At 39.7% G+C, this 20,730-nt stretch overlaps 1 protein-coding gene across 50 annotated transcripts in view; it reads left to right on the forward strand.

Annotated features, from left to right (window-relative positions):
• mbnl2 (muscleblind-like splicing regulator 2) overlaps positions 1–20,730 on the forward strand; it is a 79,875-nt gene that overhangs the window by 4,629 nt on the left and 54,516 nt on the right. For 28 of the 50 annotated variants that reach the window (XM_084403214.1, XM_084403228.1, XM_084403192.1 and 25 more), the window contains exon 2: positions 19,763–20,452. In XM_084403214.1, coding sequence (XP_084259340.1) covers positions 20,279–20,452 — 174 coding nt within the window. In that variant the 5' untranslated portion in view covers positions 19,763–20,278. Of the gene's footprint in view, positions 1–5,494; positions 5,785–6,579; positions 6,909–19,762; positions 20,453–20,730 lie in introns of those variants that run through there. The other 22 variants (XM_084403198.1, XM_084403191.1, XM_084403218.1 and 19 more) reach the window with 3 other exon arrangements.

Here is a 20,730-nt window from a genome sequence, read left to right on the forward strand (position 1 = left end):
GAACTTGAAAAGCGATGTGTACTGACGTCTTTCCACGGTTAAAACAACACTCCTTCTTACGTTCATTCATGTTTATTTGATGCTATACATTAACTAGAAGGAAGAGATGATCGGTTCATGAGCAGCTTTAACTGAGGCTCTATTGTCAGTGTCCTCTCTCCTCCGCAATGTATTGTTCACTGTGTGAGAACGGCGTGGTGTGGCGTGAGAGCGGCGTGGCTTGTCGGACATAGCAACAGTAACTAAGGGAGGCGGGTCTTTGCGAACGGTCAGTTCTCCCACAATTCTGAACAGACAACTAAACAAAATAACTTGTAATTTTCTAGAGGTTCTGACAAATTGCTGCAGTCTATTTAAAAAATGTTTAATTAATTTGAATGAATTGTTTAAAAAATATATATTTTAAACATTTCACTGGTTTCATTAAGGCGGCCATACACTGTGCGATTTTCGTCCGATTTTGAGCCAAATTCGGACTTGTGCGACTCTTTTTTGGGTCGTGCCGGTTTTCAGCTTTGTCGTGCGTCGTTTGTCGTGCAGTGTTCGTGCAGTGTACAGGGGGAAACGAGAGGCGATTAACCTCTCCCGACCGGCAATCGGATGGTCGGATGAATTCAGGGTCCGAAATTAACACCCGCCAAGCGCCAGATGCGGGTAGATTGTCAGTTTGGCGAGTACATCTCAAAAGGCTATCCGCCACACTGGCGGGTGAATGTTCTTACCAAAATAGTAATGTAATAAAGTGTTAATTACAATTGCTTTTTGTAATGTTATAAAATATCTGGCATGATGGCTCGAAGTTGTTGTGTTTGCCAGTCACTAATCTGGGGCCGAGGTTAGCTAGCCACAGAACGTCTCTAGCGCTCCAAGTCTCGCGGCACTGTCTCGGGGGCCGTAAAGGTGAACAGTGCCGCGAGACTTGGAGCGCTAGAGACGGTCTGTTGCTAGCTAGTACTGCAGCTAACTTCCGGTCTGCAGCTAGCTGCCGCTTATTAGCTGTTATGTGGCGACATTTACCAGGAGTGAGCCAACTTTTGAAACGAAAACCCACAGACGAAAAGGGGGACGAATTACATAAAAAAAAATTACGTTTTGTGAGAAATGGAGGCTTCAAGAGGCTGGCTACAATATGATTCTGACGCTGTCGTGATGAGTTGTTCTGTGTGTCGCCAGTATGCTAAAGATAACGCACTCTGTACAGCACTGTTGGTCAACTACAGTTTCTATAACTGCTTTACAAATAAAGTTGATTACATTTTGATCAATATATTTTTATTTTTTATTATACATTTCAAATTTTGCTCTGGACAATTTTTTATGTTTGTATTCAACATAATACATTATCTCAATTAAATGTACTGAAATGAATGTATATGTGACAAAAAAGGCTGTTTATTATTTTGGCCGGTAAAAAATATGCTTGGCTGGTGGATTCTTTCATCTAGCAGTCCCCCGTGGCAGCTGAGCCACAAAGTTCATTTCGGACCCTGGATGAATTTCTGGCATGTTAGAGATTTTGGTCGCTCATCGTGACTATATCGCACAGCTGAAGCAGAGCTGCGAACCGATTGCCCTAAACTCAGTGTTTTTTTCCCTCACTGCGCCTGCATAGTGTGAGCGGTGAAGTCGCAGCTCGACGTTCGGATCGTATAGTGTGAGCACATAAACCCTGAGCTTTGGCTTTACATCGCATGCGATCTACTCGTTCAGTGTGAGTAGGTACCTTGCTGGAATCGCACAGACATCGCACAGTGTATGCCCGCCTTTACCGGATGAATCAGCATTTTGAGTAAATCTTTTCAATTTATGATTCAAAGACAAATATATATATTTTTTAACGATCACTTGTCGCCACCTACTGGTGTAACGATTTAATCGATACTATCGTTATTTGAAGTGTCAAGTAAATTACTTTATTGCTCAATATTCATCGCTACCATAGACATCAGTGTTTATATCCGAATTATAAACCTTAATCACAGTTCTTCTGTGATAATTTGAATATTCATGTATTCAATATACATAAATAATATAGAAATAGTGATGCTGTGTGGTTGAAAAGACTGTTTGTGACGCGGTTTCATTCGGGTACGTGGCAACGAATCGTTGTCATTTATGAATAAGATCACATGGGTGTTTGAATCCAGATTGCGAACTTTTAAAAGCGAATACTGCTGCTCTACCGAAAAGTAGCTCTCGTGGATATTAAATATCAAATGTGGATTTAAATGAGAGATCGATTATGGAGGTTTTGACATACTTTTATGATGCTTTTTGTCCTTTTTTTTTAGCAGTCAAGTCCATTCAGACTAGAGTCTCATTTTGTCAATAATCTCAAACTATTGGTAACACTTTATTTCGATGGTCCAGTTTAGACATCCTACTAACTATAAGTAACTTTTCAACTACAGTACATATCTACCACAAGTCATTCGAGTTAATATCGGCTAGAGATGCACCGATTACAATTTTCTAGGCCGATTCCGATTTCCGATTTTTCATTGAGTTTGACCTGCCGATACCGATTTTAGCCGATTCCGATTAAAACATTTTCTAACCACTTTACAGCACACACAAATATTTATTTTCGATCTTTTCTTTAACCCTTTCACGCGTAAGTTTAAAATATTCTAACTGACACCCCCACTCCCAGAGTGAGTTTTTTCAAGGTGAACGTTCCCTTTAATGTTTCCATGGGGACCAAGGGGCAACATTCTCATCTGAAAAATGAAGCCTACCCGGAAGTGCGAAAAACTGCAATACATCGAAAATCCGCTAGGGGAAGGTCCCAAAAGGGAGCAAATGTCCATAGCCCCCATGTTAAAATGTCCGTTTTCACAGCATAAATTCATGTTTTTACAGGTTGGTCCCATGGACTTTTATTGTATTTTTCGATAGGTTCCGAGTGCCTGACAACCATGAGGGCTGTGAATTTTTTTCTAACTCGTTAGTTTAGATCGTATTTAGATATAAAATGTAGGACAATAAGGGCGTGGTTAACTTTGATTGACAGCTTGATTGACAGCTGACAAGGCAGCGCCACGGAGAATGACAACATAAGAAGCGCCATTTTTTAATACAGTTGACATATAATACTACTATTTCTGTATCATGAAATTTAGTTTTAAGAGTTTTTCAGGCGAGAATGTAGTTGTTTAAAGCTCAAATCTGTGGTTTATTTATAAAGATTTATGAAAATTGTATCCAGTTGTGAGATCCAGCGATGACCGGGCGCTCAGCGCGATGTACCCCGCCTGGAACAGCCTTTGCTCGGCTAGACGTTCTGAGGTGCCGCGGTCTCTGGCGTCTCTGTAGTGGTTAAACATGATTAGTCTTGTGTATATCTAACGGGCGATCTTTGGTCTCGTAACGTAAATCTATAATTTGTTCCCTGGGCAATCGTTTTGGCTGAGTAAGTTTCATAACTTTATAAGCTATTTAACTGTACCGTTGTATGGTTAGACTAGATCGAGCGCTGACTTTTTATGTTTGACTGAATTGTTTGCTTTGTTTGTATAGCTTCTTGTAACTTTACCTTTTACTTTTATATTGATAAAACTGAAATATATCAAAAAGAGACTGGGTTGAGTTTTGTCATTTTAATACAACGAATATGATCTAATGTTGTTTACTGCAAAATCTGTTGTTTAGTACAAATGCACATATTGCCTGGACCATATTAAAAAATTTAATATTTTTATATTATATTTAAAACGAAAAGAGGCAGGTTTGTGTTTTATATTTCGTTTTGTTATAAAAAGGCAAACGTTATGTGCAGTGAATAACATTTGTGTGGCTATAATGTTTAAGATTTCTTTAAATGAAAACGAAAAGAGTTAGTTTGGTGTTTTACATAGATGGTGTTGGTGTTTTATAACATATTTCGTTGCCTAAAATATACACAGAGATAAGCAGAGCGAGTTGAGTGATGCCCGCTGCGTCAGAAGGTGGGCGGGGTTAGGATTTCCCAAGATTTTCCAAGATGGCGCCGCCCATACCCCCCATAAACGGCTTCAAACCCGTTCTTCAGAAAGTCTATGGGTGACGTCACAGACGCTTTGTCCATATTTTTTACAGTCTATGATGGGGACGCGTCACGCGATACACCGCAGCCACAATAATACTGTATGACAGATGTGTCGCTTTTATTTCGCTTTTCCTTTTTTATTCAAAATATTATAATATAACAAACTTGCTTACCATGTCATCAACTAGCCTATCTGATATTCCGATTCTTAAATACGTGTAAGTGAGTGTGTTTGGTCGTTTTAAAACCTTTATAAATAATCTTGATCTATAACATGAGATGGTTGCCGCAATGTTGTCCTGTCAGTCGGATTTAAAGCACGCGAATTCGTCAGTTTCTCCCGAAATAAATGCAATAAAGTGGCCGGTGAACTGAGAAGAATAGAGTAAACACTGCTTAGTTGTAATATATGACAGCGCTGCGGCTGAACGCGTCCGACTCTGGCTCAGCGCCAGCCAACGAGCGAAAGCACAGTTTGAATCTGGCAGTTATGCGACGTCACTGAACATTCTAATTGTGGCACCGTAACGTTACTCTCAGGGGCACAGAAATAAAAATCCCATATGAGACCATACCTCTCAAAAGGTTAATCATGCGGCGCCCGAGTGCATTTGACCGGCATAAAATCGGCATATGTCAGACTGACCGGCCGGTCGCCGGTCATGGCCGATCACGTGAAAATCGGCCAATTCCGGTCACCACCCGATCAATCGGTGCATCTCTAATATCGGCTAATATCTGCTAACACATTATTTTGATGCTCCCCAACAAACATTCCACTAGCTTTGCAACTATATGTCAACGTATTCTACTAACCCTAACCTAACAGTCTACTAATACTCTAATGAGAGTTGTAGTTGCAAATTAATGAGAGGATACTTAGTAGAATGGGTTACACTTTATTTTAAGGTGTCATTGTTACAGTGTAATTATATAAGTACTGAGTAATATTAAGCAACTACATGTACTTACTATAGGGTTAGGGTAGGATTAGGGTTTGTTTGAGGGTTAGTTGCATGTAATTATGCATACTTTACTGTTATTACTATGGCAAGTACGTGTAACATGTAACAAGGACACTGTAAAATAAAGTGTTGTCTAAAGTGGACTATTGAATTAAAGTGTAACACAACTATTCCTTCAACACGCCTAATCCGCGCTCGTTTCTGCTTGTTTGCCGTGTATAAAGCATTTCCAGTAATAGAGATATATTTCTGTCACAGTGTATAGTTTGGGAAAGTTTGGGAAAATATGTCAATTCTCTGTTGCCAGGGCATAAAAATGGGGGAATACCTTTAAGATCAGCATTCAGGAGCCTGTCATCGGAAGCTCTGAGGTCAGCCTGCCAGTTCTGGGAATCTCGGCCAACAACAGAGCCTCAGAGAGGGAATGCGTGATGCTATTGGCTAGTTTGCGGATGGGCGGGCTCTTGCCGGAGGCAGTCTGGCAGGAATGGGTTGGTTGCGGGAGAGGAAAGGAGGGGAGGGGTGTGGGAATGGCTGGAAATGTTTCAGCCAGATAGTTGAGCAGCGAGCAGACGCGCTGGTCCTTTCTGCGCTGTTGCTGAGAGAAAATCCCCGTCTCGGCATGGGCCGCCAGCTCACAGCTTCGCATAGGGAATGACAACGCTTCACGTGGTCGTTTTATACCGGGAGAGCGTGAAGTGAAGGAGTCTGATTGCTGTACCGGCTGCACACAATCTTGAGCAGGAGCGAGTGCGACGTGAAGAGAAAGGAGGCTTCGTTTATTCCAGCAAGGTGGGAGGAGTAGGGATACTTATATCCTTTTAAAGTTCCTGTTTTTCCCAACACGAGGAATTTTGCTGCAATATGCTGCATGCGGGCAGGGGTGTGGAAAGAGAGGGAGGGAAATCTTGAGTTGTGTCAGTAAGTTACTCAGTCTTTATCCCATGTGTATCCCAGTCTTTCCGGTTTCTTTCCCTTTGAATTCTTTAACATCTGGAAGTTAATTTCCGTTTTAAGAGTGTAGTGCTTATATTTACATTAGTTAGGGTGACCGATTCATGAGAGTTTTGGTGCAGCGTTTGCTTTGTAAGATAAAGTTTTGTTTTCTGAAATTGAAAAGGCAAGGAAATGATGGTCCAGTCTAATTAGCAGGGGCTTTATCCCATATCCCAAATCTTTCCGGTTTCTTTCCTTTTGAATTCTTGTTGCTGTTTTAAGATTGTAATGCTTATATTTATGTGAATTTGGCGTCAAACCAAAGGCATGAGTAGCTTTTCTTTAAAATATGCTTTTTGTTTTCTGAAATTATTCCAGGGAAATGATTCCAAACCTATCCAAAGGTTTTAGTCCAGTCTGATTAGCATGGGCTTTATGCAAATTTACTGAACGCCGGCATCGTTCATGTTGGCCCGAGCAGACCTCTGGTCTTACTAGACGTACAATCCAGACTTTAAACGAGCAGGACCTGCGGCGTGGCAGGAAAAGGCCGCATTTGTGTCGAACATTTGGCAAACGTGTTGGGAGGAAGAGCGTGTGTTTTTTTTAAAGAGGGAGACTGACTCTGCCCTTCCCGTTAAAAAAACCCGTGAAAACAGTCTAGGCAGCCACTGACTCTTTATTAGCCGAAGCCGTGAGAGCAACAGCTCTCCTCCGAATCGATCAGAAACACGTTTAGACAGACTCGGAAAGGTAATTAGCTGGCACCTTTTAACTCTTTACAACTGCCAGGCGTGTTTCATGAACAAATTACCCTTTATTACGAGACTATTTTAGTGGGGGTGCCGTATTGCGCACTTCTAAAGAGAACCGAGACTTTGTGCCAACATCTTCCTGTCACGGCGAAAGTTTGCCGTAGAAGAGAGAGGAGTTTTTAAATGCAAGTTAATGTTGTTTTTTCATGAATGGGTCAAGTAAAGGTAAGTCAGTGTGTCATAATTAGCTTCTTTTTTTTCCCCGAGATAAGTTGCAGGATATTTTCTGAAAACACAGCGCAAATGTCTTGTCAGTCGCTAAGTAGATCATATCTGTGCCTAAATGATCTTCTTAATTAAATTGCACATCAGTTTCAAACAGCCCGAGGATAAGAGCGCCGTACCAGCCAGGCATGGCTGCCATCCACAGCGCTATAAATAACTAGAGACGATGATCTGGGGGATAAAAGCAGCCTTGGTGTTATGAAGATAATAACTTGGGTCACCGGGATTCAGTTTTACATTAAGGCTATTATCAAATGACACACCCGATTTTGCTGACCACATTGAACCGAGGCTGCAGCGCTTTACAAACTGCAACTACCGTCTGTCTCCCTCGTGTTTGCTCCCTTTGCAATCGTATTGCAAGCCTTGTAGAGTTGTTTTAAAATATGAGAATTTGTTTTTGATTACATTACAGTGATTGTTTATCAGAAGACGCTTCCATAAACGCTTTATATCCACTCAGCCGGACAAGAATGACGGCAGCGCGCTTTCTAATTACTGAAACATATGACTTTAATGAATGTTTGACATTTAACGCTCGACTATGAAGACATTAATTGGCACGGTTGTAAAGGGTGGTTTTAGCTATCTAAAATTCTTCCAGCTGTAGAAAATGTGGCCTAGTTTTGCTCTTGAGTTACTTTCCAAAACAGCTATCGCCTTGACTTTGTCCTTAGCCTGCTCTGTGATATGATCATATCATTGTAAATAACCTTTTACAATGAAGAAAAGCGTGTTTCCCCCCCCAAACTACAGTCACGCAGTCATCTGTCAAGAAAGATTCAGACTTCATTGATTCAGTTTCAGAGGACTTCAGAAGAGTCATGTATGGATCTGATCGCGACGAACAGTACTTACCAAGATGTGCCACCAATGCTATACCAGGTTAAGGTTAGGGTTTAGTATTTTCAATGAAATCTTTAGAATCGGATGTGTCCTTAACTGGTTTGGGAAACAAAATCACATCGATTAAATGTCTTTATGCATGACGTTTTGGTCAACCGGAGGCTAATTAGATGCAGTGCAAGTCCAAAAATTGTGAAACGACCCAGCATCCTGCAAATTAGGAGACCGGTATGATGTAATTCCTGATCTGATGCCATGGAGGATTACCCGACATTCATCCTCTGGGTTTGGAAACCACTATTATTGTAACAAAAGAGGCTGTTTGAATGGCACAACCTACTCCTGTGACCCCCAATGCCAGTTCACCGGTTATACTGTCATTTTGAGCTAATGGAATTGTTCTGACGATTCATTATCTTTTAGACAGACGATCTGTAATTTGCATTGGTTTTTGGCTTCTTGTTAATTAGCAGATGCCTTTAATCAAGGGGTCACGTTTCTTTTTCAAGGGGATCTCAGACTTGTTTGATACTTGCTTCAGCACTTTCTGGGATTGAAGCTGCTACAGTCTTTCTATTACCAGCTTAGCTACTTAATAACAAATGAATTAGCAACCTAGTTATGTACCTCACAAGTAACCCAGAAGTTAGGTTATGTTAGTCGGGTTAGGGTTAGGGAACACTTGTTGTTCACGGGGGCGAATCTCCTCCAAATGAGCCATAGATTGGGCAACTTTAGCTACATTTATACAAATAATTTATTTAAAATCAGATTGATGAAAAGGCTTAAATGAAGCACCTCAATCGATCCATTTGAGCTCTTTCCGAATGCAATATCAATCGATAAGGAATATAATCTGATCACAAATTGTGTACAATTGACTCATGGAGCCGTATTAAGATCTCCATATCTATTGTATTGAACCATGCAAGGCCTTTAAAGTGAAGATACCAAAAGAAATGGTTGCTAAGAACCAGAATCTAAAAGGATATTAAGATATCTTTAATACTTCTTGAGTTACAGACATGCAAACTTGGGGCAAAAAAGCACAAGAAGTGCATTTCCCCATTTTTTTAAACAGTCACTGTTGGCATGTAATGCAACAAAGATGGCCAAGTAAACATATTTAACTAACAGACCTACCAAATAATGATGCTGCCATCTTTTACCCCCCTGTAATTTGACTCCAAATCTCAGGTAAAAATTGCCATTTTGATCCCCCTCCACAAAATAGTGGATTACTCAGTCAATATACCTCTGTGACATTTAATATTTTGGCTTTCATCTACTATTTATGTTTGTCTGTCTTCAGAAAAAAATATTAACAAAATCAAACATTTGAGTTTCTAAAATTTGGTTGATTTGACATGGAATGACCCAGTTTACATTTTTTTTTTTTTAGAAATGTCATCAAGGAAAACATGCCGATTACCCTCTCGAAAGCTCCGGTGACATTATCATGGTGGCTTTCTCAGGTTCTCAACGCATAACTGAGCACTACACACGCGTAGTGATTGGAATCAGTTTTGATTGGAATACACTGTCTAAAGAACAAACGATCATTGGAGAATGTTTTACAAGAAAATGCTGTTTTCTACTTCAAAATGTCACATTTAATTCCATGCATTACTTGCAATTTGCTTGTAATTTGTTTCTACAACAAATACTCTTCAGCTCGTGCTGCATATGGAGCACTTTCAGTTTATGATTGTAGCATGTGTTGTCCAAATGCAGGGCTACTAAATGGTTTTTATTTCTATAATAACAGCAAAACGACAGTGGTGGGCAAGTAATGTAATCGAGAACGGTCGCCGGCTGCCGCATCAAGCCTATTCCCTACCGTGACGTAAGATCTGATATTGTACTTTTTTTTTTTTTGTGATAATAGATAATTGCATCTGTGGAATGCATGGCTTTGGTGTTCAGCCAGGCGTCCTCCTCCAGAAGCACTAATCATTGTGAGGAAGGGCGGGGGCGTACAGACAGCGCTAATCTCTGCAGGTCACAACAAGGAGACCGCAGCACCTTCCTACCTGCACACCATCTGTCCTCCCTCATCAGCCTCGTCCTACTCGCTTACAACTCTCTGTCAAAGCTCTGGCCTCTGTGAACACAGGTGACGTGGTGACTTGGCAGAATCTTGCAGTTTATTGGCCAGGCTTTCTGAAATCGATGCCTTGTTCGGATAGTGTCGTGCCATTTAGACTTAACCAACCCTGTTTTTACTCCACACTAGCCGCGGTTATATTACCCTTCAAATTGCGCGAATTGAAATTGTGAATTGAAAATACGCCCAATGGAAACACGTCAAATTTCGCAAAAAACTCCCATTTAATCGCAGAAAAAGTTTTTACTCTCGCATGAGGTGCTTTTTCAGGCAATTCGAAAAATAAATATTTCCCAAAACTGCAATGGAAACTGTTTTTGCGCATTTACAGGTCAGCTGACGTAGATGACGCGGTGTGTTTGGACAGAATACGAGACAGAGTTCTTTATTAAATTCATAAAAGACAAAAGATTTACAGGAATACTAGATTCTAAACCTCAAAGAAATGCCACAATCAAGACCTCGAAGCAGATCTGAGGGAGAAACACCCAGAAACACCTCATATGTGCCGCTCACGAGTATAATAAGGGTCGTTCCTTACCATTAATGCTTGGATAACACACATACGTCTCCTTCCATTAATGATAACGGCTAGTGCGGCGGCTGGGATATACGTAAACCTACCAACATCCGTCGCCATGATGTTTGGAATGATTTATTGCGAGATTTATCGTTTTAGTCGCATAACATCGGTTAACAGAAACGCCGTCATTTCGCAAGTTTTGCGCAAATCTGTAATGGAACACACGCCTACTGATGTGTTAGCTAGCTTTGAAACTAGCCTGTCTACTAAAGTGCTTGGTTTGGGGGTTGTGCTTCAAAATAATTCCTTCGTTAATAATTCGTTACACAGAACTTTATTATATTAAATATTAATCAAAAATGCTTCACGCCTTCACAAAATCCACACATTTAACACCCTGAAAATGACATAATATTATTTCTAATAAGTTTATTTGATTCACAGCTTATATAGTGTTTTGACCTCGACAACCCGACTGCATTTTACCGCAAACTTGCGACTAACGTTAGTTAACTTACTAAAGAAGGCGCAATCGATTGTTTGCTAAGGGTCGGGTCGGGACTCCAACATTAACACACTGACAACATTGTATTCAGAATATAAAATATTTTTTGATCTCGTTGATCTCAGATGATCTCGTTTTCATGGAGACAGACGCGGTGTGCACGGAGGGGGGGGGGCTGTGTGTGTGTGTGTGTGTGTGTGTGTGTGTGTGTGTGTGTGTGTGTGTGTGTGCCATTAATTAGTCTGTGTGGGAAACACTGGGATCCGTTTTAGGACATGGCAATGTCTTGCCATTTTTGCATCTTTTTGTAATGCACGTTTTGCCCTGCTAGCATCATAAATGCAATTAGTTGAGCCAGTGTTGTGGTGTCGGGCCGGGCGAGATGCACACGCAGTGTTTAGTAGTGCTGCAGAACTGCAGGGTTTGCACTTTTCAGGGAAATTTACCTACAAATAGTTGACTCTGCATGTTAAGCTAGGAGATAGTAGAAGGTGATTTCAACATGAAAACATTACACACTTTAAAGCATGCCTCAGATATTACCGTGTCATCCGGAGAAATCCGTGTTTTAGCTCCGCGCCGGGCCGGCCTCAGTTGAGCGAACAGCCGACAGGGAGAGATTTGCATTGATTTGACTGGAATTGCAGTTTCTGTAAGGGAGAAAGCAAATGTTGGTTTGCAGCTTTGCTTTGATGATTTGTGCATTTCCACCATTTTTTTTTTTTCTTTAAACGTGCACTGTTTTATAAACCATTACCCTGTGTTTGCTGTGCTTCGACGCTTGCGTTATTGCACCTTGAAAAGAAAAGCCAACAGGCCTGAGAATCCAAAGATTTGGTGGCCCGTTATTTCGGTTTACAAGCTTTAAGCACTTCTTCTAGCTGACAGATTGTATTACTGAAGCACCCTTTAACTGTCATTCACCTCGTAAATTAGACCATCGGTTTTTTGAGTTCTAAAAATACAAGAGGATTAATTGCATGAGGTCACATCTGACATGGTTTCTATCCAATTTTTTTATGGCTTGACTCTCGGGGGGTAAAGCTATGAAATTAAATAGTGCCGTTGAGACTACGTGTGCGACGAGTATGGCAGGCCATTTAATTTTATAATGGTAAAATGGAAAGGAAGCAGCAGGTGCTGGGATTGTGCGATGGCGGAGCACGGATTGAGGGCTCAAAATGACTCTTTTTAACACCAGGTTTTTCCGCTTTCCAGTTCTGGAAACCGGCCTCCCTTTGGTCCAGTTCAAAGTGCTGCCAGAAAGGAAGCTTTGCTAATGTGTTTTTTTTAAAGAGCTCGGATAGTGCCGCACACAAGAATCTCAAATTACACCAGCACCCGAAATCTTTTTGAAATCACTGCTTGACAGTTTCGGCCTTTAGACCAGTTATGTTGACGTATGACCCATTGAAGGCCTCGATTCAGGGCTTCAACTCACAGTTCAACTAGGGACGAGTCGGTAGGATGTTTAGGTGGCTTGTTGCCCTATTTAAACTTCAGGAAAGGCATTGCAGATTTTATTTTATTTTATTTTATTTTATTTTATTTTATTTTATTTTATTTTATTTTATTTTATTTTATTTTATTTTATTTTATTTTATTTTATTTTATTTTATTTTTTTATTTAATTTTTCCAAAGCGAAAATTCACACATTACAAAAGCACAGTACAATAAAAAGTATTTACATTAGTTTTACATTTTTATTTTATATATATATATATATATATATATATATATATATATATATATATATATATATATATATATATAAATTATATTACATTTTTATTATTTTACAAGATTTTACAAGCAAAACTAACAGGCTTGCTTGATTGAAAAATAATATACGAAGACAACACGATATCTTTTGTTATGCTTGTTTTAAATACTGTGTTTGTTGTTGCTGTGTCATTATTTTATGATTGTGCTGCTGTCTGCATTATGCAGATTCGTATGTGTTTATGTTGCGCTACACCTGTTGCATTCTTCTTAAAGGGTGGATGTCTCTTATTATGCCTCAGTCAGATTTCTCTTTTTTTGTAGGTGCACTCTAGTGGTTGCTAGGCATTGTGGGAAATAGAAAGAAGAAACAGACCCTTAGCAACAAGAGTGGAAAAATGAAAGAAACACTCAAGCTCATTAGATTACGCAAATGCTTGCTGTGTGTTATTAGTGACAGACAAAAGGAGGGTCCAGATCAACACAAGTCCTGAATCGATCAGGGTGGCCGTGTTCTGAATGCAATACTAATGTTTGCTTACTGTATACTTCATTATTGTGTCTTGATTTCACTACGTTGCTTGTTTAATTCGGAGTGGCGTCTAGTTATCACCCCAGAAATAATGACAATTATTTAGCATTTTTTATTTGATTTTATTTAAACATTTGGCATTCTGACAGTCTAAAAAGAGATGCCGTTAACATGATATTCACTGCAGCGTGTTTGTGTTATACTTCACATTTCAGCAAATGTTGTGGGTCATCATGGTGTTTCGTGTTTGCTGTGCACACAACACTGGCCTACTTATACTGCAGGGCTCCAGACTCACGTTTCAGAGCAGTAGCATTGGGGATTGTTAATCATAAAGGCAATTTAATCATGATATTACTATTGTTTCGCATTAATAAGTGCAGTTACTAATAATATTAAGTTTATTTCTTGAAAATGCACAAATTAAGTTTTATAGGGAAAATGTTTAATATTCAACTGTTATTAAATGGACCATTGATCTTCTATAGTATCAAACTGACCTGACCGGCAGCTTCAGTGATTATAAAAGGAGCGCTCTTTACTTTCTTTCTGTGCAGTTCTTCACAATTTTAAGTTTTGGTTTTTCTCGAGACTTCGTGACTTTCCCTATTTCGTGACTTTCCCTATTTCGTGACTTTCCCTATTTCGTGACAAAGTGTGAAACTTTGACAAACAATTTATTTCTTGATGATTTGATATTTTATAATAGGGATTTCATAATATCTAAATATTTAAAAGCAAAACGTGTGTGGAAAAAAAACTAGGCCTATATTATGGTGTGTTCACACCAAACGCGAAGTGTATATTCGCATCGCATTACTCGCGGGATGTTTCTTGTTTTTCGCATCACTCGCACAAATAAAAACATTGCGCGAAAAGGAGTGTCTTCTTCACGCACATCATCATTAACAACAACAAAATTTCTAAGCGTATTGCGAATTTTACGCTCGAGTTGAAATTGTTCAACTTGCGCCGGAAGCCGGGATTGAGGCTAATATCGAGCATTCGCGGCAAACGCGTCGCCCAATTTGTGTCATTGGCGCCGCCCGGCGCGAATTCACGTCTATTCGCGCCTTTGCATTGACTTTGTATGTAATCTACTCGCGCAAATAATTTAATTCGTGTTTGGTGTGAACACGCCATTAGGGAGTGGAAATGACTAATAAGCCAATAAGTGCTCCTCTGCCGCCATCTACTGGTTATAGTGGTGATTTCATATATTTTTGTGTTTGTTTGCCACGTGTTAGTTTTCTTGGGGACAAATGGGGACAATCTTTGATAGATGAACAAATAATGTTTTTGGTCATCACATTAAAAAAAAAACATTTGACCTGGATAATGTAAAGCAGCACTTTGAAGTCCTGGAAAAAGTGCATGAATTTTGCTCAAAAGGCTGTACAAACCCTGAAGTGAATAATGTAAAACAATTCTAGTATTTCTGCCACAATACCATGATTACATTTAGCATTACTACATTAAAGCCATGGTGAATGTTTTGTGGACTGAAAAGCATGGCACAATGTTTATCTTGGTTTCCACGTCAGCGCTGTTTGATCTTATATATATATATACAGTATATGGTTAATAACAGAGAATTCTGCACTGAATTTGAATTCTCACTAGATCTCCCTGCGAAGAATTATTGGTCCGAGCTGATAAACGGTCCGCTCTGCGCAGCTCAAACGAGTAGCACGGTTTCATTCCACGTTCGGTTTGCCGTTTGGTGTTTCTCATATGCAACAGAAATAGCAGCTTTTATCATTTGGGAAATGCGACCTCGAACTAAATTTTGTTGCACCGGCAGAAAAAAAGGTTGCAGTTTGTGTTGTCCTGTAAAAAAAAAAAGAGCATGAGTACAAACCCAGGCATTCAGGTTCCCTCAGAACTTGTTCAAACTTGTCTTTTTAATGCACACAATACCTCACCGCTAAAAATGTGTGTCATACACAATGCAAAGGCTTGAGTTAGTATAGTGTTCAGTTCCGTACACACAGTAGTTGTTGTTTTGGCTGTTGTCTGTTGGCTTTGCTGTAAGTGGAGGGGACGTGTCCGTCATTACACAGCACAGTGAATCTTCAACGGCAGATGCTGATTTTTACGGGCTTGTTTCGTCTGCCTGCACCACCCCCACCCTTCCCTTCCCTTTCCCTTCCCTTCCCCTCCCGCCGCCTCTCCTTCAGTTTGCACAAGAAAATATTTCCAGATGTTCCCAGAAAAGTCCTCTATTTCAGCAGCAATGTTTGTGTGAGCTTCACAAGTCACGCCAGAGGCGGCGTGTTATTTGAAGATTGGCTGGTGGTTATGTTATAAGCTGCTCCAAATCTTGAGAGGTGACTAGTTTATTCTTATAAGGATAAATATAATCCTATATAAGGGTTAGTGAGATCATGAAAAGTTCTGCTACTGTAAAGAAGAGTAACTTACTGGCAGCTGGACTGGCATTTGTCTATCGTTCTGTCTTTCTATTAAGGCTGGATGATATGGACAAAGTTTATATCACAATATATATTTCTTAATTTCGGTCTATACGATATAATTCCGATATCGATATGAAAAATATAAAAGGGTAAGAAAAAGTGCCAATAATGCCCACGACGGATGTCTGTGACTATAAAATAGGCTGATTATGTTAATACAAACTTCTTGCCAAGTCTACGAAACCTCCTCCTATAAAACTGTATTTTATCAAATAAAAAAGGTACAAATAAATTAATGTTCACTTTTTATTTGTGTTTAGCCGTCATCCAAACGAGAAATTGTGAAATCCCTGTCAAATAAACAAGACTCTCAACTTATTAATAGTGATATCTTTGAACTATAAAATAGGCTGATTATATTATTATTATTATAGATTGAAACAAAAGTGCTTCAGCCAGGATGAAGAATACGAAAAGTGCTCAGAGTTGCTGCGGAAAACATAAAAAAAGAGTGATCAGCAACAAAAACACAAGTTGCTGGGGCGAGGACATTGTTGAGTGTTTATGACTCTCGATTGATCAATCTGAACAAGTGCTAAACAAGTGATCGGGTTCAGATCGGAATATATATTTTTGCCATGCGCTCACTGCACAAAAGAGTTTCCCGATGTTTGCGCATAATAACCATTCTCCTACATTTGTTCTTTATTTGTTTTAATAAAGTTATTGACTTAATATTTATCCGTTTCTGGTCATAATTTGGAGACAATGAGCACATGAACCGTTGTGCCGCACATGCTGCTTATATTAATCACGCAGTAAAAATGCCCCTCCCCCAGGGCTGCACGATATTGAAGAACATTGCGATATGCGATAACTCATTAAATAATGCGATACGATAATGCTTAAAGTGTGTGAAATAAACTTAAATGATCTATTATATAACCTACATGCATGTTTCACATTCTTTTTGTGACAAGAAAACATCCCGACAGCTTCTGAAAGTGAACAGCAGTGTTTTACTGAAACATAAGAAGTGTTACTTTAACATCACAGTTAGTTTAGGGTTTCAGGTTATCCTACATTAGGGTTATTTAACAACAGACACTGAATAATAAAATGTAAAAATAAAACACTGCTTAGTTTTCACTCTACGAATTAAATAAATACTGATTCTTACTAACGCTACAAAAGTTATTCAGCCGAGAGCAGCGAGTGATTTTCTCTTTTGTCTTTTGTTCATGACCCCAGTTATTGCAAGCCGTTGCGATATGCATATCGCGATGTATACATTTGCGATATTTAGATCATTTCGATATATCGTGCAGCCCTACGACCACGCCCAAAACCAGACGTCTGTGGATGAGAAGAGGAAACTAGGACTGGTGGGACGTTGTCCTGCTCCACTTTACAGACGCGGAATGAAAGGAGAAGTTCAGAATGACGGGAAACTCATTTATACGACACTTTATTCAACAGGAAGAACAGCTCGTTTCGTGCGTCATTGCGCTATTCTGCGTCATTGCACATGCGCGTTAGTAGTGGGGGACTAAATTGATTCTGTTAAGTATCGCAATATTTTGCGCTCGCAATTATATATAGTACATAGATAGTGTATATAGATATACAGTTTTATATTTAATTATAAAATTATCTGTTTTACTTTCGGGTTTTCTCCATTGGTTTTCTCGGAGTTTACTCTGATAATTTGCATTTGCGTATTACATCCACAAGGTGGCGCTTGTTGCGGTGCTTTGTTGTCGTGCATTCAGCAGCAAATTCAAATGAAAATGGCTTCACCATCACAACCGGTCGTACACGACGCCGCCTTTCAAATCGCAAGTGTGGGTAAATTTCGGTTTTCATCAAAAAGCGAATATTATATTCCCAAATGAATTTTGGTTGATGACCTTGCAGCCAACAGGACTGGACTCTAGCAGTAGCCTACACATTTTTGTTTATTTTTCTCACTTTGATTGAAGCTCTAAGTTACTCTTATTTATATGATTATTCTCAGGTTTATGTTACTCTATTGTATTTAAATCATTTTAAGTTATGTGCTGGGAGCTCACCATTCATGTGAGAGAGGTCTCCTATTTAGAGAATAATTACGTCCTGTTCCTGTAATGAGGTCCTGTGTGTCCTGAGTGTTCAAGGACAAAGTTTTTGCACTTCAGTTAATGTGTAGAAGATACTGGTCACAGAATTAAATGTGACATTTGAGGTGAGTTGAGCAGTCTTATTTTATCTTATTATTTTTTGTAATGCCTTTGAATAATATGGGGGACATGAATCGCAATATATCGCAGAATCGAATCGCAATACTTGCTGTGTCGCAATAATATTGAATTGTGGCCAAAATATCGCAATACTATCGAATCGTCACATTTTTGCCAATTCCCACCCCTAATGCGCAGTCCTTTCAGTTTCGGTTATCAATATGATCAAGTGTTTACATGTTCTCTGTTCTCTCGATCGGATTAGAAAAGAAGCAAACCACCTATTTCTTTCGGATCAAGCTCAGTCTGATCGATTAAGGTGTTTGCATGAAGGCTTTGCAGTCAATACGATTACTAATGGATTATTTGGGTTACATGTGCCAGTGACAAATGCTGTAATGTAGATTGAAATATCGGAAATGTGTTTAAAAATCCTATCACCGTTATAAATAAAATAAATTATACTGCGATATATATATTGATATTGAATTATTGTCCAGCCCTACTTTCTATCTATTGTTTTGTCTGTCTGTTCTATCGATCTTTCTATCACTGTTTTCTCCAGAGCAGCTATATATATATATATAACTTTTTACAACAACAATGAGCCATCACTGAACTTCCTTAAGCTGGACTGTGACGCTATTTTCTTCTAGAAACAAACTTTGTTGCATTATTTTCCCGTTATCTCTGTAAAGCTGCTTTGAAACACTCTCTGTATTGTAAAAAGCGCTGTATAAATGCAGGTGACTATACTTCGTTCCTCCGTGTTTAATGCGAGCTGGTGGAGGTGTTGTGGCACTCGGCGCTGGCGGGATCGCGTCTGGAATATGCATCTGTGTCAGTCCTGTTCTGGCATTGAATGTCTGCCAGGAATATTGCGCCGCTGCATGTTTTCTATTGGCTGAAGTCTCTGGCGTTCCTCAACAGGTTAGGTCGTCTTAAAGGGTTCAGGAAGGGTGTTTTTCCTTTAGTGCTTGAAAACCGAATGTGACGCTGTGCTTAATCGATATAGCGTAGCTGTGTTTTTCCATGCATGCTTTGATGCGATGTTTGATATTACACTGATTTGCTTCTAGCTTTAGTTCATGCTTGTGATGTTCCTCATTTGTTAGTCTGTTTGGATAAAAGCCTCGGTTAAATGATTAAATGTAAATATAATCCTGGAAATGGCCCATGATTAGATAACACCAATGCTTCAATTTCCAGAATAACACCCGTCTGTTATTCCTTTTAGGTGGATATCATCTATCTATCTATCTATCTATCTATCTATCTATCTATCTATCTATCTATCTATCTATCTATCTGTCTATCTGTCTATCTATCTGTCTATCTGTCTGTCTGTCTGTCTGTCTGTCTATCTATCATCTATCTATCTATCTATCTATCTATCTATCTATCTATCTATCTGTCTATCTATCTATCTATCTATCTATCTATCTATCTATCTGTCTGTCTATCTATCATCTATATCTATCTGTCTATCATCTATATCTATCTATCTATCTATCTATCTATCTATCTATCTATCTATCTATCTATCTATCTATCTATCTATCTATCTATCTGTCTATCTTCTATCTATCTGTCTATCTGTCTATCTATCTATCTATCTATCTATCTATCTATCTATCTATCTATCTATCTATCTATCTATCTATCTATCTATCTATCTGTCTACCTATCTATCTATCTATCTATCTATCTATCTATCTATCTATCTATCTATCTATCTATCTATCTATCTATCTCGAAATACAAAATATCTCTATATTACTTTGTTAAATATTTAGACCCCAGTAAATGCTAAAATACTAAAATTCAATGTTGTACCACCTATAAATGGTCATGTTCATGTGGGAAACTTCTATTGGCCTTGTTTCTTCTTACCCAAATCAAATCTTGGCCTTCTTTTCCAGATCCCGGACAGAAGAAAGTGCCTTTTCTGACGTGGTTCCTACTTGAAGCTGCTCTCCGCCCCGATCCTACACTGGCTTGGCCTCCGAAAAGATCTCAATTCCTCAGACTTGCCAAAGCACAAGGAACCAACACGTTCTTTCCATTCACGGACCATTATTAGATATTGTTAGCCATTGCCTTCAGGCAGAGTTTTCCACAACCGTCGGCCTCAAGACCATTCGGAGACCTGGAGCATGTTCTTATTGTCGCTCCAGTGTTGTGCACCTGGGACTAAATGACTGATGAACGACTCGACAGAGATTGACAGCTTCACTGAGAGCGGCCATCTCCCATGCGACAGCCAACGGGGGTCTGAATGTGACATCTCTATTTAAAGGGCCTCGCCAACAAACTGAGACAAACCTCAAAACCACAACAACAACAACACACACAAATACGTTCGCAGACTATTCAAACCCAAGTCAACAATCTACTGACGCCATAGAGCCTTGCAGGTTCTCGACACAACTTTTGCTATGGCTTTAAACATCGCGTCGATACGAGACACGAAATGGCTGACTCTCGAGGTGTGCCGGCAGTTTCAGAGAGGGACGTGCTCGCGCAGCGACGAGGAATGCAAGTTCGCGCACCCGCCCAAGAGCTGCCAGGTGGAGAACGGACGGGTGATCGCCTGCTTCGACTCGCTGAAGGTAAGATCTTACACTGACGGGATGCAGCTTTTTGTTTGCAGCTTTCTTTCAGCAATGCCGGAAGACATTTGATTAGCTCGGACTTAGGGCTGCACGATTAAGCGTAGAGATGCACCGATTGATCGGGTGGTGATCGGAATTGGCCGATTTTCACGTGATCGGCCATGACCGGCGACCGGCCGGTCAGTCTGACAAATGCCGATTTTCTGCCGGTCAAATGCACTCGGGCGCCGCATGATTAACCTTTTGAGCGGTATGGTCTCATATGGGATTTTTAT

Source organism: Rutilus rutilus, assembly GCF_951802725.1.
Source record: "Rutilus rutilus genome assembly, chromosome: 2".
NCBI lineage: Eukaryota > Metazoa > Chordata > Actinopteri > Cypriniformes > Leuciscidae > Rutilus > Rutilus rutilus.